Consider the following 22222-nt stretch of genomic DNA (forward strand, 5'->3'; position numbering starts at 1 on the left):
CTGTTTCCAGGAGTGTCCCGAGGGAGTGGTGCACGAGGACTCATTCAAGGACATCTACGCGAAATTCTTCCCGCACGGCAGTGAGTTCCAATTAAGTAACAGCCCGCGTTTTTGCGTAATTAGTTAATGGCCACCCCTCATGCGAATTGCAGACTCCAGTCTCTACGCCCACTACGTGTTCAAAGCCTTCGACGTTAATTGCAACGGGGCCATCAGCTTCAGGGTAATTAAGTCTCTCTCTCTCTCTCTCTCTCTCTCTCTCTCTTTCTCTCTCTTTCTTTTTCTCGCATTTGCTCGTGTAATGTGCGGTCCTCCGGCTAATTTTCAATCGCTCGGCAAGCGCTCGACATGCTCGATGACCTTTCACTTCGTCTTGTACGAGCACGTGTATTCTCGTTTTAACAACTGACGTGTATCTCCTTTGTGCAAGAAATTTCTACCCCGAATCTTACGAATTCTATCTCGAATTCTCAACGTGCGTCGTAGCACGCTCGCGTTAATTATTCAATTGCTTTGAATTTGTACAGTATATTTTTAAATTTTGCTCAGCACAATTAGATTCCGCCCACACCTGAAACTTATTCGCGCAACGACGATCGCGATAATGAATCATTCAACCGAGGTAAAATGAACAAGCGGTAGTCCATGTCGTTTTACCGTGGTACGAATATTGGTACGAGCGTACCAATATTGCATTTAATTATAATTAATTGTTCGCCAAATCTCATCCGGTGCACTCGCGCGATTACGTCCTGGTTACCCGTCCGACGTTTGCGGCTCGAATGAAATACGGGCGACGTGTCTTGGTGGAAAATCTCGGGGGTGGATGCAGCGAGTGGAGAACGAGGACCAAATGCGGTGCATTTATGCGGGCGCTGATGCACATCCGCGTCTCGCGATAATAACGCGCACGCGAATTACCGCCGATTGGCATGCGGAACTTGCCAATCGGGGTCGCCCAATATACCACTGATCCCGGAGGGATAATTAATCGTTTTTACGATAAGCGCGCATCGGACGCAAACACACACACACACACACAGTTTGTATAACGCGATGTTTGTATACCGTTACGATCGATGACTAATCATTTCGGATGATTTGCAGGACCTCCTCGTCACATTGTCGACACTGCTGCGGGGCAGCATCTACGAGAAACTGCGATGGACCTTCAAGCTGTACGACATCAACGGCGACGGCTGTATTACCCGGGGCGAGCTGGGCGAGGTCGTAACAGCGGTCCACGAGCTCATGGGTAGACGGCATCATGCTGAAGAGGAAAGGAAGGCACGCGAGCAGCTGGACAGGGTGTTTAAGAAACTTGATCTCAACCAGGATGGCGTTATCACGATCGAGGAATTTATCGAGAGTTGTTTGAAGGTATGTGACCGTCGAAACGAGCACGATTGATCGAACAGAGGATATGCCGAGTGCCGTCGTCTTCGTCTTTATCCCTTGCTGATGGAACTACTACTAGCTGAACGCAATCGACTTTTCTATGCTGCGTTCACCGGCGGTGATGAACTTGCTCTTCTTACATATATTCGTAAATCAAATTCACATCTTTTTGGTAGTATTTGAAACAGATCCTATATACTATTGTGGGAACAATTAAAGTTTGAAGAAAGATCGATATGCCTGGAAAAAGGAAAGAAGAGAGAGAAAAAGATTTTATTTTAAGTTTCCTTTTCGGGAATAGTTTTATAAGTTTTTGATATAAAATAAAGTCTTTCATAACAGAACGTCCGCCCGTCAATTATTCGTGATCTTACATGATACTATAATATACAGGGTGTCCCGGGTTTTAACCGACAAACTGCGGGAGCATATTCTACTAGTGGAAATAAGAAAAAATTCTTATATCGAGTTTGCTTAGAAATGCTTTATTACAAAGTTATAAACCAATATTGAAAAGAAATATCAGATAAGTAACAACGGAACATAGTGTAGAATTTGGAAGGTCGAAGACGTTTATGTACGTGTATTCACATGTATTCATGTTCACTATGTTGAAACGATTCAGTATGATTGTTACTTTCACAACAGTAGCCGTTAGATTTCGATCGTCGTGTGAACTAGCGATTACTATCAGAATGCCAAAAGTGTTTTCAAATGAGGAATACACCGATATTCATTTCGTGCACGGATTCTGTGACGGAAATGCACGAGCTGCCGTACGAGAGTATCGACGTAGATTTCCTAACAGGAGAGTACCAGATAGATTTAAAGCAACGAATTACTAATTCAGTTACTGAGATGCAACAAAATTTTCAGGAATGTCGTACCGTAACAAATTCTGTACTACGTCGATGTCTAGCTCGTATCGATGTGCAAGGACAACATTTCGAAACGCGTCACTAAATCATTGCGTAGATAATTTATATTTTTGTGAAAAAATCCGTTGTTACTTATCTGATATTTCTTTTCAATATTGGTTCATAACTTTGTAATAAAGCATTTCTAAGCAAACTCGATATAAGAATTTTGTCTTATTTCCACTAGTAGAATATGCTCCCGCAGTTTGTCGGTTAAAACCCGGGACACCCTGTATAATATTATACTTTGCTCGTAAATGGATGCCAAGTTTCTCGAGACGTATAAAATGCCCCAGATTATAAAACGTCTCAGGACTACCAAGATTTCTTCGAGAATTCGGTATTTGCTAATTTTCGGTACTTTGAATACATTTCACTTCCTTGACGAATACAGAACTTATTTTCTTGTCAGCGAAAACGTCGTGCTCTGTAACGAATTTCGGAACGTCATTTCAAGATTCAAGCTCGCCCAATCTGAAGATTTGTCTCGCTCGGATTGTTCCGCAGGACGACGTGATTACACGGTCGCTGGCGATGTTCGACTACGCGCTTTGATCTCCGGCTAAGGATGATCCTCCAGCGGTCACTGCGACTCCTCCGACGCCGCTCTCGACGACAACGTTCTCGCAATCTCTATCCCCGTCGCCGCCGCCGCCGTCCTACTCCCTGTTACCGCCTATTCCGCCGCCCTTGCCCTCCCAACCGCCACCCGAGTACACCGTCCAGGATCAGGAGCTCTATCTGCTCCTGGCTGCTCACTGGTGGAACCAACCGGAGGCGCCGCTCTTCTGTTGAAGGTAAATTGCCGGATTTCCCGACGTGATCTCTGAACGACCGAGGCCTTTCGTCACGAACCACCTTCTCCGCGATAGGCGATCTCTCGAGGGCTGTCTATCTCGAGTGCAGCTTTCGTGAAACTCGAGAATATTGGAACCCTTCAGCGGATGAAACAAAACGTGAGAAATGCGGAGCACGTCATTTCCTGCTGTTTTATTTTCAATATTATTTCACAAGTGAGCATTAATATATAAAACATTATTAAATAGCATTAATAAATAAATTCACATTAAAATAGGCGAATCCATTGATAATTCCCGATATATATTTTTTTATTTTGTCTAATATTTCTTTTTTCTCGATCTTTTCTCTTAAGAGTCTCTTAAGATTTCTCTTTTTTAGGGTAACCTAGCGACGTAGAGTAGCAACCGAGGTCTAAATTTGTGGAAACGGGGAGCAGATTTCTTCCCAACGTTTCGTTGTCTCTTCGCTCTGTAGAGTGTCGCGCGCGCAAACCGTCGAGGACAGAGATGCAAGAGGTGTCCTCCTCATTCTCGCCGATTGACGGAGTTTGGCGGAGGCTCAGCCAGTTTTAACAACGCATGGAACATCGCTATTGCGATATATTATCGAGACAATCTTGGGAATGCGGCAACGGCTCCACCGACGAAGCCGGACAATCGCGGAACCGACGATTGGCTTTGATCCCTGACAGGAATCGAGCAGATTTACGCGATCCGATATACCGACACGCGAATACTCAATTCAAAGCCGAACTGCACGAATTTCGGCGCGACGATGCGTTGATTTCTCTCGAAACTAAATTATTGACGACGTAGGATATCGCCCGTACGTACTTTCGTTAGTGTAGTCTCTGTAGGTCGATACTTCGTTATATCTGTCCCTTTTTGGACCAGAGTTGAGTCAAACAAACCTCGCAGACGTTCCTTATCCATTATTGATGGAAATGTCGATTTTCCGATGCGATACTTGATTTATCAATTAAGAACATTTAATAACATTTAATAAATTATATGTGCTTTCAATCTGCATTCGACTTTTACAACGATTTCTGACGGGACACGTTACCGGATACCATGAGTGCGCGTCGTTTCTATCGACTCGCGCGACTCTTCGATCTTATCAAATCGTGTTTTCCTTTTATGATACTTTCTCTCTCGGTTTTGCGATACTTGTCATCGGCGGTTGAACACACTGCATCGTCGATATATACTGACAACAGGTATTGATCGCTTGCTGGGCTCCTTCTTATAAGCGTGTCTAGCGTGTAACGTGTTGTAAGTGTACGTGCGCGAAGCGCATCGATTTTCTAATGTATCCGTTATTACGAGTCGTAGGCGTGTGTGAGCGTGCGAGCATACGTCGGACTGGTGGCGAGTAGCAGCGCCTGGCCTGGCGCGCGATATTATCGATTATCAAAATATTACAATGAAACACCAAGCTACCGTAGTTAGCTGCCGTTTATGCAAAACTGGCGATATACTATAGTGCGATCTAGCGTTTAGGATTAATTTGCGATCAAAGCGCGGACCGTCTGATTAAAAAAAAAAAACTACAACTGACGTTTTACGATCGGCATTGAAAAAGCGAAGTCATTCTCCGAGAATACGCTCCGTAGACACGCGTGCATACGCTGATCACGATCCACCATGTACCTGTTCTGAAGTATCGCGTCTTCGGGCCGCCTAGTCTGGCTCCGGTTGAATCTGGATCGCCGTTGATCGTTGCGATGCGATCACGATCGTCGGGCTGGCGCACGTGCAAGACGTGTGTCAGTTATCCCGGATTTCCTCTCGAGCGAGGGAATAATTCGTCGATCGGAAAGACCGAGTACCATTGTCGCAGTGGCTCTTGCCGAGGATCAGAAATACCCGCGTTGCCGGGCTACGCCCGGCGCGCGCGCGTTTCTATAACGACGAATAATAACTGTGAAAACCGAACTTGGCACAGGAGCACGTAAAGTACCGGCCATCGCAGACGCTCATGGAAAGCTACAAAAATTACGAATTAAAGATCTACAAAACCAGATTAAGTCGAATCTAACGAATCTCCTTAAGGGGGGAGCCTGCTTTAGAACGCTGAAAATAAGGTATATTTTACGAATTGTTTTTGGAGAAACTATACAGCGGATCGTTATAAAACTTTGATGCATTTATTAGCACATGTTTAAAGATAAAAAAAAATTAGTTTTTTATTTGAATATATATCGCTTGTAGAGGTCGTCCTGGAGAAATCTTAGTGCAGCCGCGTCGCCGGCATTGCAAATTGGTGAGCATTCTCCTGCCTCCAAATTTCGTCTAAACTGAAAAATTGAAATATCTTCTCGTTATTTATGAATTCCCATCGTCGATGAACCAAAGAGAGAAGAAAAAAGTTGAAAAGTGCCAAAATGGTAGAGCTTAGAACACAAAAGTACGATTTTTAGGCAAAGTTTTTGAACATTTTCATGCAAAAATAATTGTTTAACTTAATGTTTTTATGAATATTAAAGGTTCATCGACCATGGGAATTCATAAATAAGAAGAAAATATTTCAATTTTTCAGTTTGGATGAAATTTGGAGGCAGGAGAATGCTCACGAATTTACAATGCCGGCTGCACTAAGATGCCTCCAGGACGACCTCTACAGGCGATATATTAAAATCAAAAAATAATTTTTTTATCTTTAAACATGTACTAATAAATGCATCAAAGTTTTATAATGATCCGCTGTATAGTTTCTCCAAAAAAATTCGTAAAATTATACCTTATTTTCAACGTTCTAAAGCAGGCTCCCCCCTTAAAGAGAATCCTAAAGTTAATTTACTTAATCTACTCGAACTCTATTTCCTGCGAAACGTACTCTGAAGTATTGCCTTGTTAATGACCGGTACACGAGATCGAAGAATACGAGTAACTAAATTATCGCACCCTGGCAGAAGATTTCTATTCTTTAGAGGATATACAAGAACGCGTCGCGTCTTCGAGTTGGAACGTTGGTGTCGTGTTTTGGCGGCTGCAAGCGACAAGATCGCATCGATTGCTCCGGTTTCGAGAGACAACGCGATACCAGCATAGACATCTTCTTACGGTCTCGATGTAAATTTCTACGTAGTAGCCTTACGGAGATACGTATAATCAAACTTTTTCGGGAAATTGAATTTCAATCGTCAAATCTGCCAGCACGTTGATCGATGTTCAATGTGCGTCGTCACAGAATCATCACAAGTTATTTGAGAACCGCGCGGGCACGCGTAAATTTTCCGCGAACGCGATTTTTCGAGCAAACTTTTCGCCGCATTTCGCGCACCGTGTTTCCGGGAACGCTAAATTTTGCACGAGCAAACATTGGAGCAAAGTTTGATACACCCCTCTCCTCGCTTTTGTGCGTATCGCAATGAGAGACATTATTACACCCGCATGCGTGTAAATCGTACAAACACCGCGCGTTCGCGCGCGAAATGGAACCTATATTTTTTATAAAGTTTTGTTATACCTTTTGCACGAGGCACGAACTATATCCGAGTTCCCTGAAGGCGTTTCTACACGCAGATCGCATGTAATCGCCGACCGCAATTTTACCGCAAACTGGATAAGAAGAAGGGACAAATGCAAAAATTTCTAAAATTTTCCACTGTAAAATGTACCAAACTCTCCAGAACGCCACGGAAAATCAATGTATGATTAACTTGGCTACCGTGGCTAACGTAAGAAACCGATGTATAATCAACGATATATTAAAAAAATACGCTACAGTCAATATTTTTCATTTGCTAAAGTCGATTTTTCTTTTAATCGTTAAAGAATAACATTTTCGAAATTTTCGGCTCTGTATATTGCTACGATGTATCTTAAGATAATCATCCATATCATTGGATCCGAACTACGTGCATTTTTAACAGACATGTTACACGCGACCGATTTTCCACTTGGAGGATACGTTTAAGATTGTTCTACGATCGTCGAGAACTACGAACGAATGATTGGCTGACGAGCAGAGACCACGCGTAACAAACTGAATTACGATAATTCAAAGAGATGACACTCGAAGGAGAAAAAAGAAAAAACAGAAAGGCTATAGCCAGAGGAGGCGTCTCGCTGAGCAGCAACCTAGTCAATTTATTAACGCGTTTAGGAGACGTTAGGTTTACATTACCATTGTAAAACTCGCGTATTGGCTTTAAACTCGAGTATTGTCACATGTATCATGTCCTACGACTAGACACTATCAATCACCAAGCGAGGGGACACTTTTTAGCGAGCGCGGCGACAGTCTTCATCCCGTTATGCGCGTTTAAACGGCGTTGTAAACGTTGTAAACGATAATCGCGTAAATGCGCGTAAAATAGTCGGCAGGACTTCTCGCATACGGGGCCGTCGATACTATTCGAGCGAGCCATTTCGACGTTCGAATCCCACGAACTCGTCGTTGTGACGCTGATTAAACGCGCGTAATGCACGTACTTGTCACGGTATTCCATGATTTCACATTTGTATTATATTGTATATGAGACGTTGTATAATTATCATCACGTAATTATACAATATCACACTCACAGTCAATAGAATTAGGTACGGTAGACGCATACGATAGATCGTATAATAAGAATTAGGAATGAATCGTATCTGAAAGAAATTTTCTTTAAATTTGAAACTGCTCGATTGTGTGTGCGTTGTCTACAAATGTTCTCCAGCATTTGTCACGACCTGTATGATACGCCGAAATAACGGAAGTGGAGATTCTCATAGATAGCTCGAACGTGGAAATCCATCGAAACTCGAAGTATCTGAACGGCTTCCGGATGATAGATTATAAATATTACTCGTGAAACAGATGTCGCAATTTATTACAATAGTTCACCGTTGCGTACGTAATATATCACTAGTTATATACATATATAATTATATTAGAGACGATACAATTGTTGAGCTTGGAAGCACTTTTTTATGGGTGAAGTCACAGTTAAAGTTACGATCGATTAGCGAGATCCTTCCACAGGCTTGGATCTGTTGCTATAGTGATAATGCAGAGATACATTATTATAGTGATTATGCAGAGCGCGTTAATTATACATTGTCTCATACTGCCAACTGTAAATCATCATATGTAGTTTCTAATTAACGACATCGATAGATAATCTACTTTAGTCGAGAATTACGAGCATAGGGGAGGCGATTTTCCTTTGGAACACTTTAATAATACTAACGTACTATTGACATCTTCGCTCTCGCAAAAGCGTGTCAGTCACTTCATTTGTCTGTTTAAACAAATGATAATTTATCGCGCACTTATAGATTTTGCTTTAGAGATCACTTTGACGAGAAATTGATTCAAAGGCTTTTTAATTAAAAGCTATCTAATTAAACTCGCAGTTTTTTCTTCTATGTTTTGCTCTGATCAAGTATTTTCAGAGAGAAAACGCGCTCGCTTACATTTCAGGAAGCTTTCTTTCGAGGATGCTTTAAGTAAAAATTACGATTTCACGATCATTCTAGTATTTTGCGAAAGGGAATTAGCCGATTAGGAACTATTAGAAATTATTTGTGAAAGCTGAGACCGTTATCTTAGTTGCATTATCTATTTCGCAACAAAAAAAAGGCCGATTAGAAATTATTCTAACCATCATTGTGATAGTAATAGGTTTTGTAGTACAATAGAAAAGAATATAATTGGAGAATTGTGCAGTGTTTTAGTTTAAACGTTTTAGGTTTAGAAATGAGGAGCATACATCAAATTATATCACGCACAAAACCCGTTAAAGTTACCAACGTAATTTGAACTATTCACTGCTTTACATGGCGTCGATTTAAAAGCATCAACAGTGAATAGCATCAATCGTTGTTATTGGATTTATCCAATTCTTGTAAAGTGTTACCGAATTTGTCACGCAAATCAACTAGCCATTCGACGCGAAAACGTGACGGGCAGGTCACGACAGCAGCTTTTAATTTACCGGTGCAATTCGATGGCCTTTCCGATTGTTTCGACGCGCAGAATCAGTTTTTAATCAAATCGTAACGAGTAAAAAGGCGAGTGATCTTTTGTTATCATTCAAATTATACCTTAAGACGATTCTATAGAATTATTGAAGCAAAAAGAGATTGCAATAAGCGAGATATCATTGTATTATTAGCGATTTTCCACACTGAGGTGGTAATATCAATAAATGTTAAATATATCAAATTAAACATCTTGTATTCCTAGTTCTTTCATCAAGATTATGAAAATTTTAAATACAAAAATCGATAGATAACGTAATACAAAACAATATTTTTATAACATTCTCTATTTAGTATCTTTATTAAAAATATCCTAAGATAAATGGTCCGTGTATCCATAAAATGCAGATACAAAAGTGTTACAAAACGATATGTCTCTACAAAATGATACACTATAGACTAATAGTATAACTTACACAATTCGCATCAGTTGCAATAATATTGGTTGGTTTTAGATGCAAGGAATGTTATATATACACGGTTGTTTAAAAATTATTACAATTCATAGCGAATGAGTCACAGCCATTTGGACGTCTCGAAAGATTCCACGCCCTCAGCCTTCAGTCGATTAAGGATAGGTCGATATATGTCAGGGGTGAAGGGCAGTACCATCCCACGTTGTTGGATTTCACCTAAACAAGAAACGAGATCGTGAAGATTATCAATATTTATCCGACAATATATTAATACGCAAGATACGACTTAAATTTATACGAAAACTGTACAAACAAGAATTTTTTCAAAAAATTGTGATATAAGCCTTTCTAAGCTAAACTCAGCCAATTTATCAGTTGACAAAAATTTAATGTTATGCAAAGAAGAGAAATATTAAGGAGTTACGAACCATCTAGAATCATTTTGACGGCGATGGCCGCAGGATAGCCGACGGTACGCGCCATTGCGGAATGCCCAGCGGTGTCACCGTAAAGCACCAAATTGATCCCCCTGCATTCCCTCTTGTTGTCCGGCCAAAGTATATCTACATCGTGCCTCAGTATCACGAGATCACGTTCATTCTCCTCGTAATAAAGCTTCTTCGACAGGTAATGCGTCAGTGTGTCGAGCGGAGTGTTCAATTTCAGGACCATGTCCTCCTGCAGCAGACCCAACTCCTCGATGGCGTTCACACGCTCCCACGAGTTCACCCTCTCCGCCAATTTCTGCTTCAGGTTTTCGTAGAAGATGTTGTCGTTCGCCAGACCGAGCAAGTTGCACACCAACATTCGCTGAAATTCGAGCGGCAGATAATTAGAGAAAAAACCGACATTCGCTTTTCATTTGTTCGGCATATTAATTCGGTTTCTGCAACTATATCTGTAATTCCTGACGGTTGTACTCTTCATATCGCTTGCGAGAAATTGAAGGTACACACCCAGGTGATGTCCGGTCCGTTGGGGTGCAAGATCGGTTGCGGGAAGGGGTCTATTAGACCGAGCAGCTGCAAACCCAGTATGGTATCTGAGAATCCCTTAAATCTGAGGGTACCTCGCAACACGGTACTCGCATTGTGTAAACCGTAACAATCCCTGTACACCGTGCTGTCACGATTGGGAAAACCTTCCAGGGCGAAACCGGGAAGGAAGTCCAAGTCCTGCACGTTGGACATCAAATCGCCACCCCCCATGATTGTCACTTCCTAAGTAACAAAGAAAAACCTTGTTATATGTATATACGCAAATTTCAGTAGTGTTTGTTGCAATTCTGAGACTTGATGTATTATTCATTGAATGTTAATCGATTTTATTTAGCAGGATAAAGGCAAATTTTTTTCAAAGACAAAAATAGCAAAAGTGTTTTAACCACCCACCTGACCCTTATGAAGATACTTTGCTGAAGACAAGGTGTTTAGTAGCGCGCCTCGGGGAGACCAACTGAATTTATACCTCAGAGGATTGTTGGAGCATTCCGGTGCGGGCAGACCGCCACACCACGAGATGAAGGACTCTATTTTGCCGCCCCCATGTCTCACATCGTCGAAACAGTCCAATGCCAAAAGATGATCGATGCCTGGGTCCAATCCGACTTCGTTTAGCACCGTGACACCAGCTGCTTCAGCTCTGCATAATGATAGAATTGCGAGTTAGTTTAAATGTTGATTGAAAAATATAATGTCCATTGATGTCATATAGCCAATAAATAATCTGCACAATAAAATAATTTTCCAAAAATTGAGCATTTACAATAATACATAAGAAGAGAATAAATATCTATTGATATACTTACTCTTCGTGCAACGTCTTGACATCATCGTTCATGTAGCTGGCAGTGACCACATGCGTTTTGGTTTCGATGCAAGCTTTCGCAACGACATGGTGTAACGAGTATGGCAGCAGAGAGACGACCACGTTCGCCGACTTTACCACGTCGTGCAACGTGTCCGGGCGCTCCAGCACATTTAAGAACACCGGTTCCACACCCGGGAATCGATTCGCCAGCGCGTCGGCCTCTTCTTTTAATTGTGACGCTACTACGATTCTTATATTTTGGTCCCTATGTAAGTACTCGACCAAGGGTGCAGAAACGTATCCTGCGCCGAGAACGACTACCTGTTGACATAGATTGCAACATAGATCACTATTATCCGGAATATACATTAATTTTGCTACATTACAGATGCATCGTAACCGAACTATGTTACTATGTTATTTATTATGTAAAAATTGCTAGATAATAAACTTCGTATCGCGTCTGCAAGCTGAACACGTAGAATTATAATTGTTATTAATATAAATTATTAATATAGCAAGAATGTTGTACCGTCTTGCTCTGCATTTCTCTGTTATCGGCTTTGTGCTTGCTGCGTTGATTTAGCTGCCTGAGTTCGTGGATATACTCGAAATTGGAAGTTAGCTTTCCATTGGACGCAATGATAGCGCCATGAACGGCAGGGTTGAAATTATGTTCCTCTAACGGCTTTTTCGCGTCCGATTGCGATATAATATCCAAGGCGTACGGGTATAAAAGATTGCCGAAGAAATCCGTCGCTTCCTTCGGGAGTTGCGTAGGCATATTGTCGATCGAGCAAACCAGCACGCCAGGACCCTTGAAAGATTTCGTGTCCTTATTGCGATCGGCATCGTACAAGCAAAACGGCGTATCGATCGTCGTGCACTCGTTCATGAACCTTGGAAAAAAGACAAAAACTTATGTAATAATAAAAAAAAGTTTCTAGTTAAAGTTACATAAAATAAGATAAACGAAATCTTCATGATAGTTTAAATGCTATCTCCATTGTTCGTTTTTTTCTTTTATCAGTCGTAAGAGAGATGTGACCCGAACAAATTGTGCGATTCAGCCTTCACATTAGATAATAATTATCACCTACAAATTTTTTGGTCTTATTCCTCAATTGATCAAGTCTCATTTGATGAAATTTCTCAATTTTGAAGTTTAAGAAAAACTATAACGACTAATTTAATATTATCATTATTATTATTAGATGTGATTGCTAATATTATGTTATATTATCATGCGATTCTATGGAAATCTTCTCATTTTTCTCATATTTTTATGATGAGTGAGACGTACTCGATACTGCCACCCGGATCCGCGGATATGTCGCAGATGGCAAGCATTCTGTGCGGCAAGGCAGGTGCACCGACACTCCTCGGCAACCATGGTGTGTAAGCAGGTCTGAGCAGATACTTTGCGTCCGGTATCGTTAACAATTTTGGCGAATCCACTGCCCAATAAATACCGTTGATGATGACCGAAGCATATGGCGCTATATTATTGCTAAAGGTAGAAATATAACGTTCCGGGTGCTGGTCGTACTCCTCGTGGTCATAGCCACCGCCATCCTTCCTCTCCAGATGATGTCGACGTCGCACCTCGCAACCATATATTTTTGTCGTATCTGGAACGATACGAAAGAATAAATAATCCTGATACGAGATATCGCACGGGATAAATATTTGTATTTGCCTTAAACGTTGACGACAGATGCGGCAAAGAATTGCGCAAAGAATCTCTTTATCGTCACAAGATTAAGTGACGTTTATCGCGAAACCATTGAAAGTACAATCATGTAACGTAACATAATTATGCAATAGAGTATATCTCAGAATGAAGTATATATCTCAGAAGCGACGTAACTTACCCGTACTGCAGATAAAAGACTTAACTCACTGTTAATTAACTGTGATTAAAAACTTTCCACGAAGCGAAGAAAACTACTGAATTGCGAAACAAATGTCAGGCTGAAGTGATAACGTACCTCCGTGTTCGGCAACTTTTCGTAACATTTCGGGCGGTACGTACTCATGGGGCAACTCTTGAAATACTTCTTGACCACCTTGGCTGACGTTACCACTGCCTGTAAAAACGAAGATCAGCGGGCCGATTGACTTTGGCATGGCACCTAGTGCAATTTCGTATCCTGCGCCGCGGATTGCCTGCCGTGCCATAGCTGAATCTCGATAATTATGCGCTGGTCCAATATGCTGAGACAAAACGATTAATTTTAATCCGCGTAATATTTCTTTATGACATTAAAGTAAACCGAGATGAATAGCAAAATGTTTCTTCGCATACACCACTTTATAATTTATAAATGTATTTATATATATTTTTTAGAGTCGTTATATTAATTATACAACCAGCTTGCCATGTGTCCCAGTTTAGATAAATTGAGAAATTTCACAAGAAGAGATAAACAAGATGTTAACAATGATATAACATAAACAAGGAGATATTATATAACACGAAAAATTTGTTTCAACTTAAACTTTTTTGCGCTAGTTCTAGATTGAATGATAATTTCGACGGAACGTCTGAGCGGAATAAATATATCAGCCTACCATAAATGGAGTATGATGGCCCAGGGCCAGCAGTCTCAGACCCAGACCGTGCAGTATGTTCACCATACCGGCGACCCCGGCGTACATGCCGAAGGCGACTACTCTCTGACCATTAGCATCGGTGAGCTTCTCGTAATCCAAGAGACGTATGTTCTTTTCCAGGATGGCGTCCAAGAGAGACATGTTACTCTCCTGGGCCTTGATGGTGTGCGAGAAGAAGCAGTACGTCTTGTTAGGTATCAGTTGATCGATAGGCACCTGCTTCACGCCGAAGATGACCGTGGCTGAGCTGATATCCTCTTGCGGCAAGGCACCCGCCGCCTGGTAGGCCTGGACGGGGTACGCCCGTCGGTTGCTGGGCTGAACGATCACCTTCACCCCCGACCTGACGAGGCGGCGAACATTCGCTGGAGCTAACGGCGCCCTTCTCTCCCATACTGATTGATCCTCCCGCCTTATGGCTATCACTTTGCCTTTAAGATTCTAAAACAATTTCATGCAATGGAATGCTCAATCAACTGCCCGGTGCGCTCGACGGGAGCCAGCGACGGTGTCGGCGGTGTCGGCGCCATTAAACGGATCCAATACGCTGGACCGTTGGAACGGCAGATACGTCGCGTGGGACACGCTCGAGGTAAAAAGTTGAGGATGCAACAGGATGGATGGCTTACACTTATGCATCTGGCACTACCAGTGAGGGCACGGTTGGTCCCGGCGGTCAGCAGATGACGTGATTCACGTCCAGCCTTGATCAATCCTAATATCCGCATCACACTCTTCTTGACGAGATGATCCGACGGCAGTGTACAGGCTCGCCGTTGTTGAGAAAGCCCGACAGACAGAAGAAGATAGAGAAAAGTTGACCGGTTGTTATTGATTGAAATCAATTTGTGTTGCTTGTGCCAACTGGAATAACACGTGGCCGTTTGACGTGGCCGTCTCGCTCGTGTTGTGCGTGTTTCTAAATACGAATCCAGTCTACTACTGGCTGCCTATGTCGCGCGAGCCGATGTAAATGACAGAAAGTATTACAAAATCGCTGATAAGCACGCGGTAACGCCTTTTATCATATGACCCACGACTGTGCACCTATCTTTGAAAACAACTTGCGATCCGGAAAAATGTTTTCTCTCTAGCGCGTTTATCGTAGTCGGAGCGATAAACACAGTAATAAGCGCGCTCTCAACGCACTAAGAAGAATAAGCGTGTAATCGCAAACGACAAGAGCTTAATGCGCACGCTGCTATTCTATTAATGCCTGAATTGTTTTAATCGGAGAAGAGTCACGAGACTTTATCAAAATACGAATGTTATCTCACAACATTTTAATACGTGGATATCTCCGTTGTATACTTACAGTGTATTTACAGTTGTATAAAGGAGTACAGTCATGAAGATCAATAACGCTAAGAATTTTGGACGCAGTCGCTTGATTGAGAACAACCGTATTCGTTCTGATGCCGTTCGAACGATGTACGATTAATTGGACTGTGCTTTGATTGATAGGTACATTTTGTTTTTTATAGTCTGTTTAGTTGGGTTTATCTTCTTCAGTATCTGAGTCATAATATTGACGAGCTGCTCGGACGTGAGGCCGGTTTTTTTAGATTTGAACTTTTGCAACAGCTCTGTTGTTGTCATAGGCTTGCGCATCAGATAACGCCTCACCGCATCCTCCGTGATTCCCGATTCGCTAGAAAGATAAAAGAAAGCGCACGATAAATATTGTCAACTATTTTATCAATGATAATTTTTCCGGCCTGTTGCTCGACGCGAACGAGGGCGTACCTTGCTCCCGGTATGTACGACGTTACCGGAACCAAATTGAAGTTATCCAGCTTTAGTTTCTTCGCTTGCGACAAATCCGGGGATCCGGACCGCTTCTTTTTGAGGGAGTCCGAAACCCCCGCTGCCGGTGTCGGCGTCGCGGATCTCGAACTGTGCGCGCTATTAGACTTCTTGTTATCCTTCTCTCTCAGCGTCGTGTCCGAATCCGACTCTGAATCGCTGGAGAAATCGCTGGAGGAATCTTTCCCCGATGCCGACTTCTTTTGATCCTTCTTTTTAGCTTTCTTCTTCTTCTTCTTCTCTTTCCTCTTATCCGCTTCTTTACCGAGTTTGTCTTTATCCTGGAATAAAAGGTAGCAGAATGTAATAAGTAGTTAACATAACTTTACGTAACAACGATGCGTGTAGAGCAACAATTTATATCATTTCGGAGAATGCGGAAAAGCACAAGATACGCAGTTTATCGATAAATGCCACAACAATGATCCGTGAAGCAGCATCGTTACCTTATCATCCTTCTCTTTTCCCTCGTCGTCTTCGTCTTTGTCTTCCTCGCCCTCCTTCTTATCTGTTTCTTCCTCGTCGTCTTCTTCTTCGTCAGACGCGAGTAGTTTTCTCAGCGCATCCTCCTCTGCGACAGACTTGATTTCCTTTTGCTGTTCTTCCGCTTCCATCTCCGAGTCGGAGGAATCAGAAATATAATCGCACTCTCTGCCCTCCTCGTCACCGTCATCGCTCTCTTCAAACGCCTCGTCGTCTGAGGCATTTTTCTTCTTTTTCTTTTTTTGCAACTGAACTGAAAAATGTTTATAATAATTTATAAAAATAAATAATCAAGGTACACTGAATCTGTCCACAATACATAAACAATATCCAACTCTTTTAGCATTGGATATCATATAATCGATAAATACATTATTTCCTTCTTACCTTTGCTTTTCTTTTTCTTTTCTTTTTTGTCATCTTCATCTTCAGATCCTCCTTTCTTTTCTTCCTCATCGCTGTCCGATTCATCATCATCGCTATCCATCCACTCGTCCATCTCTGATATTTTTAGTTCCTTTTCTTTCTTACCTGGCCTCTTGCTTTTACCACCTTCCACTAAATCCTCGTCATCCGCACCATCTTCATCGTTCCTTAATCTCTTGCGTAACATCAATGAGAAATAATTCATCACTCTGTTCCTACGGCTAAACTCCTGCTCTGCCTCTTCAGCACTGAGGGCTTTGTACCTCTGAATTGGCTGGAAATTATACCTGCAAAGTGAGAAGATTATAAAAATTCTACATTCTTGATACAATCACTTGTAGTACAATGGTCAACATTGCGATGTATTGTGTACCATTCGTGCAAGGGGAAAGCCTCTATAGCACCATCGGCAGCATGAGTAAATACGTAATACGCTGCGTTTTCACTTATTCCTCCCTCTCGTATGCCCTTGAATTTCTTTCCAGTCTTTCCTCCCGACTTCAAGATCCACGGTTGATCCTCAGGCTTGTACTTCCTACTAGTAATGCCATATTTCTTTCTTCTCGCCTCCTCTCTGGCGTCTCGCCCAAACTCGGATCCTGCGCCAAATTTTGGCATCTCCTCTTCCAGACCTTTGTACTCCTTCATGTTGTTTTCTCGCTCCATTTTCACTTGCGACCACTTTGTGAAATCTACATTTAACGTTGCGTTAAATCTCATGACGTTGTGCTTCTTCTTGCTGTTTCTACAATTCATTTACGTGTGAATTAATTTTGTTACCAAAAATTGGTTACAGTAATATAAATAAAAGAAAGAGATATAAGTAAATTGATAATACAAACTTTGGAACTCTAATACTAAATTCCTGCACAGACGGTGCGACTGAAGGCTGAAACGACAAAAAGTATATCACATAGTATTGTTATAAAACCGTCGGATAATTCTCTTCATTAGTAATAATATTCTTCAGTATACAAGATATTAATAAAATCTGCAAATATTGTTGAAATTATTTGTTGAAAATACCTTTGAAGTTGTATTCATGATTTTGTCAATGAAGATATCTACACCGTTAAATCTTTGCAATAAGAAGGATTGAAGGAATATTTTACGAGTATTTTACTCCGTTGGGTTTATGTGTCCTCTCGTTTATAATACCGACGGATCCATGCTAAAGCTCATTCCACGTAAAAACCTTTTACTCGTAATAAGCAAATCGACCAATTACAGTCAAGCGTAAGTAAATATGTTTGACTACGATTGGTCAGTTCGTTTACGACGTTACAGTTAACTTAAAATCTTTTCATGTACAACGCCTTAAGCAAAACGAACCGGGCTCGACAAACTCAAATGAGTCCAAATTTCAGGTTAAGTGCTCGCGCACCTCATTTTCGGGCGTTATTATCATTGAAGTTTATATCATAAGATTAGAAACTATGCCCTTTAATTATTGGATTGACCGGAAAATCCGTACGAATTTTACGAAAAAATCCGCACTTTAAAGTAATTAATAATCTTTACTAAAAAATCTATTTTATAACGAGACAGTCTTGAATATCCCTCTTACTTGCTATTATATTACATTTGTACCTAATTGTTTAATAAATTTCGTAAGATATTTACGACGCATTTGATGTAAAAACGTATTATAAATAATAATTTTAATCTACCGCTACGCGATCGATCCTCAAATTTCGCGGCAACATTATTTTCTAACCACTGAACTATATCCTAACTGGAACGAGCACTGCTATTGTTCTCGGGTCACGTGACCCGTTCAGAAAGAGGGTGAAAGCAGGGTATAGCTGTCCTTTCCCAACCTGTAGCCGCCATTGCCGTTTAGACAAAGGCGACACGAGAATGGGTAGTACCGTCCTTCTTTCTCACTAAACGGCAATGGCGGCTTGGCGCTCATTCCAGTTATAGGTTATAGTTCAATGTTTCTAACTTCTACCAGATGGCGCGTTCAATCACGTTACCACGCGAGCATGAGTTGCGCCAGTCTTATCAACGTGGCTCGGCAACCGCGATTCGTTGGCTGACCGGTTGGAACTATCGCGGCTGTAACGTTGGAGGTTGGAAACTGGCACGGCATTCTCCGACGAGCCTCGGGGGATTTCGAAGGGGACGGTCGTCGGGTGCGCAACGGTTGTTCCGAGTTTTTTTTTTCAACTTGTTATTTCGTATTTTGTATTTCACCCGTTTTTGCAATTGGCCGTATCGAACCTGAAAGGGATCGGGTGCCATTCAACGCTAAGAAGAAGTCCGACAAGCCTCCGCCGCGAGTAGTACGGGGACGATCGCAATACTCGTTAGTAACATCTGTTACTGAAGATTCGGTGCGAAGATGAATAAGATTGTACTTGCGTGCGCGTTGGCCGGCGCAATTTCCGCGGCCTTCGCCGAGACCTGTCAGAAACCAGAGATCGCGGCTTCGTCGTATGTGACGCAGGATGCAACGGTTCTCACGAGTGTCGCCTTCACCATGCAATTCGTGTTGAAGTGCAGCAACGGCGTGAAGGGAATCAGCTTGTATGCCGATGTCGAGGGCAAAACGTTACCGGCAGTCAGGTTGAGCGCCGAGAACAAGTATCAGGTATCATCATAAATATGTAACTACGATTAGAGTTTGCCTTTCTCATGATGTAAAATATAAAATATACGTTGGATAAAAATAAAATAAACAAGTAAAATACAGTTGACTTAAATAATTAAAAACACTTTGCAAATGAAGCTTTAAAAGTTTAATCTGGAAAAAGGATAAACTTTGCCTAAACATTGATCAAAGACGGTAGAATACTCGTGAGATTATAAATGAGATTATCTTGCGCTCCATTGCAGATATCTTGGACAGAAGACATCAAGAAGGCAAGATCTGGCGATTATTACATAAAACTGTATGATGAGGAGAAGTATGCCGCTGTTCGTAAAGCAATAAGGAACGGAGAGGATCCCGACAGCGTGAATGCCTTGGCGATGGTCGTTCTGAACAGTCCTGGTGTATACCTTGGCCCGTGGGTAAACTCTGAATTCTTGGCCGCTTTCTTAGCTACTTTGGTATCCTACACGGCATTTTCGGCAAAGTACAAACTTCTAGCGTAAAAAACTCAAAATTTTTTGTAATTAGCGAATGACTTAAACTTCCAAACATCAAAGAAAAGATAATTTATCATTGGGAACAAAACTCTCCGTTTTGTTTCTTTGGGATTATTGTGTCCGTGTCTTTGAGTATAATATATATCATTCATGAAAGAAATTAACGGAATATAAGAAGTTCGATGTACTTGTATGTAAAGTATAACACGTTGTTAAGTCTTTTTATATAAGTATACTTTATGTAAAAGATATTAAATATAAAAGAATTTTATATGTACATTTTTTTTATCAATTTATATTAGCTAAGTTATTGCGGAAGTAAGTCCTATCTATCAGACTTTACATCAGATACACTCCTCTGTACGGTGTAACACACACACACTATATTGTAGTACAAGATAAACAATAGAAGAAAGGTGCAAAATATTAAAACATACTCAATATATTTCGCGCGGTGGTGGTTTTCCAAACAAGTATTTCCATGATGACGGATACTTCAAGTTATCACTACTCGTTTCTAGTACATTTATCCACTGATTTAAGTAGCACGCGAGAGCCACCGCATCTGCGATATTGTCACCCTCGGAACAGAATTTGAACAAAACGGCACAAGGAACGTTGGCATTGGACAAAAAAGTAAAGATGCTCTTGGCGAAACCGCCACCCGGTATCTGCAGTGTCCCCTCAGCATTCGTATCGGGCATGATTTTTGGTTTGTGTGGAATCCAACTGAGATCGTCGAAAAGTTTACCGCTCTCGGTACGTACGGTCGGAGAAGCGATGTATCTCAGCTTAAGATGCTGCGGTTGAACTTCTTTCTTCTCATGATCGTAGCTGCTCGCAAGAATTATTACCTATAACGAGTAATATTTCATAAGGAATTAATCTCTTGTGATACTGCAAAAATGGTAAATAAATTATATTAATATATTATATTAATTATATTAATTATATTAATATATTAATATATTGAAGGACAGATTAATGTATCACCTTGGCTATCTTTTTCTCAGCGACAAATTGCGCCAGTTCTTTGAAGAACTCTGCCAGTCCTCTCACGTACGGCGAACGGATCTGCACGACGACAATGCGTTTCTCGGTTCCCGCATAGATATCGATCGCCGTAACGAGTTCATTCGAATGCTCGTTATACGCGTTCGCGCCGACGATGGGCACGAACGCTGTGCTGAATATTTGACCGATCTTTTGCAGGTTAAGGTTTGAGATGAGTAAATCAACTGACAGTTGTCCGACGTTCCCTACCGCCACCGACGGCAAAATGAGTGTGTAATTCTCCAAATTGACATCCTGCGTCAATTTAATCATCTTTTATACAATAACGTTATTTTTATTTTACTCGAAACGTCAAACAAATATTGCAAGGTAATGCGCTGCACACGAAGAATTCAAATTGCGTCCGAGTATTACGGAGAGAACTTCACGTCATTAGAATTACCAAGCACATCTGATCCATTGACATAGGAATATATAGACGGAGCCTATGCCACGAACTTAGGCAAGGGGGGTTATGAGATTTGCGGTAAGGAGAGGCTGCTGGCAAATCGGGCGAGTTCGGCCGTTCTCGACATCGCCCGAATGATACTTGATAAAGTTTTGTAAAGTTATGATACTGAAATTACATGTACGATGAGTTATTGTGTTGTGTCGGAATGTAGCAATCGCATTAATGCAAAAAGGAAAAATTGGCAACAACTTATGAAAGAAAATGATCCGAAAATTTCTTTTCATCTGTAAGTAAAATACATACAATTGTAGGTTATACACAATGCCGGTAAAACGTTTCAGATATTGTTATGTGTTTATTATTATATTCATATGAATAATTGTTCGAACAGTTTTTCATTTATAGTTGTTATTATAATTCATATATTTAATATTAATATATACGATTTGACTATATATATATATATATATATATATATGAATATAATAATAAACAAGCCAAAATACTTTCTTAACACAATAATAATAAATTTAAATAATAATAAACACATAACAATATCTGAAACGTTTTACCGGCATTGTGCATAACCTACAATTGTATGTTTGACTTACAGATGAAAAGAAATTTTCGGACCATTATTTTCTTTCATACGTTATTGCCAATTTTTCCTTTTTGCATTAATGCGATTGCTACGTTCCGACACAACACAATAACTCATCGTACATATATACAGGGTGTTTCCTAAGTAAGTAGACAAACTTAAGGAGGATATTCCTTGGCTTATTTTAAGAAGAAAAGGTCATATAAACATATGTCCTAAACTGCTTTGTTTTCCAAAAAAAAGTATCTGTCATTGTAAATACGTCTTGCTTAACGAGCGTTTCCATTAGCAAGACCGTATACGAAATGCATATCTGCCATTTCGGCGTTTGTGTAATTTACCATAATTAATAAAATTACTAAACTTAATAGGAACTATTGGGTTGTTCGGAAAGTAATTTCGTTTTTCACAAA

General features: G+C 41.0%; 5 protein-coding genes across 12 annotated transcripts in view; 2 read left to right on the forward strand and 3 right to left on the reverse strand.

The window, feature by feature from the left end:
• Nucleotides 1-4665, forward strand: part of LOC105279445 (Kv channel-interacting protein 1) — a 54005-nt gene extending 49340 nt beyond the window's left edge. The window contains exons 3-8 of one of the 5 annotated variants that reach the window (XM_011339219.3): nt 11-80; nt 153-223; nt 1108-1380; nt 2823-3112; nt 3188-3328; nt 3495-4665. In XM_011339219.3, coding sequence (XP_011337521.1) covers nt 11-80; nt 153-223; nt 1108-1380; nt 2823-2870 — 462 coding nt within the window. In that variant the 3' untranslated portion in view covers nt 2871-3112; nt 3188-3328; nt 3495-4665. Of the gene's footprint in view, nt 1-10; nt 81-152; nt 224-1107; nt 1381-2822; nt 3329-3479 lie in introns of all 5 variants that reach the window. The other 4 variants (XM_011339218.3, XM_011339220.3, XM_011339222.3 and 1 more) reach the window with 4 other exon arrangements.
• Nucleotides 4666-7916: 3251 nt separating this feature from the next.
• On the reverse strand, nt 7917-15073 carry LOC105279439 (alpha-aminoadipic semialdehyde synthase, mitochondrial). The gene is made up of 10 exons (XM_020031713.2): nt 14562-15073; nt 13891-14373; nt 13308-13533; nt 12620-12947; nt 11849-12215; nt 11315-11637; nt 10899-11148; nt 10464-10727; nt 9936-10317; nt 7917-9723 (listed from the first exon to the last, which is right to left on the reverse strand). The coding sequence occupies exons 1-10, from the start codon at nt 14658-14660 to the stop codon at nt 9608-9610; spliced, it is 2838 nt and encodes a 945-aa protein (XP_019887272.1). The 5' UTR covers nt 14661-15073; the 3' UTR covers nt 7917-9607.
• A 130-nt stretch (nt 15074-15203) lies between these two features.
• On the reverse strand, nt 15204-18375 carry LOC105279440 (general transcription factor IIF subunit 1). Of its 4 annotated transcripts, none has more exons than XM_011339215.3 (8): nt 18238-18375; nt 17674-17818; nt 17490-17536; nt 17021-17392; nt 16609-16934; nt 16185-16474; nt 15679-16019; nt 15204-15583 (listed from the first exon to the last, which is right to left on the reverse strand). In XM_011339215.3, the coding sequence occupies exons 2-8, from the start codon at nt 17689-17691 to the stop codon at nt 15370-15372; spliced, it is 1608 nt and encodes a 535-aa protein (XP_011337517.1). In that variant the 5' UTR covers nt 17692-17818; nt 18238-18375; the 3' UTR covers nt 15204-15369. The 4 variants fall into 4 exon arrangements, with proteins under 4 accessions (XP_011337517.1, XP_011337516.1, XP_026828310.1 ...); XM_011339214.3 differs by having other exon boundaries at nt 18215-18355; XM_026972509.1 differs by having other exon boundaries at nt 18318-18334.
• A 277-nt stretch (nt 18376-18652) lies between these two features.
• LOC105279438 (translocon-associated protein subunit delta) lies at nt 18653-20020 on the forward strand. Its single transcript, XM_011339210.3, has 2 exons — nt 18653-19243; nt 19489-20020. Exons 1-2 carry the CDS (start codon nt 18995-18997, stop codon nt 19747-19749), a joined length of 510 nt encoding a protein of 169 aa, XP_011337512.1. The 5' UTR covers nt 18653-18994; the 3' UTR covers nt 19750-20020.
• A 147-nt stretch (nt 20021-20167) lies between these two features.
• Nucleotides 20168-21236, reverse strand: LOC105279437 (proteasome assembly chaperone 2). Its single transcript, XM_011339209.3, has 2 exons — nt 20737-21236; nt 20168-20597 (listed from the first exon to the last, which is right to left on the reverse strand). The coding sequence occupies exons 1-2, from the start codon at nt 21067-21069 to the stop codon at nt 20181-20183; spliced, it is 750 nt and encodes a 249-aa protein (XP_011337511.1). The 5' UTR covers nt 21070-21236; the 3' UTR covers nt 20168-20180.
• Nucleotides 21237-22222: the final 986 nt, after the last annotated feature.

The sequence above is a fragment of the Ooceraea biroi genome, chromosome 9 (genome assembly GCF_003672135.1).
Source record: "Ooceraea biroi isolate clonal line C1 chromosome 9, Obir_v5.4, whole genome shotgun sequence".
In the NCBI taxonomy this organism is placed as follows: domain Eukaryota; kingdom Metazoa; phylum Arthropoda; class Insecta; order Hymenoptera; family Formicidae; genus Ooceraea; species Ooceraea biroi.

Excerpts from the sequence above, each read along its gene's own strand:
- LOC105279439 (XM_020031713.2), bottom strand. The coding sequence starts at position 14,660 with ATGCGGATATTAGGATTGATCAAGGCTGGACGTGAATCACGTCATCTG. Across the intron at positions 13,534-13,890 it reads GCCATCATACTCCATTTATG|CATATTGGACCAGCGCATAA; the intron begins GTAGGCTGATAT and ends GTTTTGTCTCAG. Across the intron at positions 12,216-12,619 it reads GATCCGGGTGGCAGTATCGA|GTTCATGAACGAGTGCACGA; the intron begins GTACGTCTCACT and ends CTTTTTTCCAAG.
- LOC105279440 (XM_011339215.3), bottom strand. Across the intron at positions 16,020-16,184 it reads GAAAAGAGAAGGATGATAAG|GATAAAGACAAACTCGGTAA; the intron begins GTAACGATGCTG and ends CTTTTATTCCAG. Across the intron at positions 15,584-15,678 it reads TCGTACATACCGGGAGCAAG|CGAATCGGGAATCACGGAGG; the intron begins GTACGCCCTCGT and ends TTATCTTTCTAG.
- LOC105279438 (XM_011339210.3), top strand. The coding sequence starts at position 18,995 with ATGAATAAGATTGTACTTGCGTGCGCGTTGGCCGGCGCAATTTCCGCG. Across the intron at positions 19,244-19,488 it reads GCGCCGAGAACAAGTATCAG|ATATCTTGGACAGAAGACAT; the intron begins GTATCATCATAA and ends GCTCCATTGCAG.
- LOC105279437 (XM_011339209.3), bottom strand. The coding sequence starts at position 21,069 with ATGATTAAATTGACGCAGGATGTCAATTTGGAGAATTACACACTCATT. Across the intron at positions 20,598-20,736 it reads CTGAGAAAAAGATAGCCAAG|GTAATAATTCTTGCGAGCAG; the intron begins GTGATACATTAA and ends TACTCGTTATAG.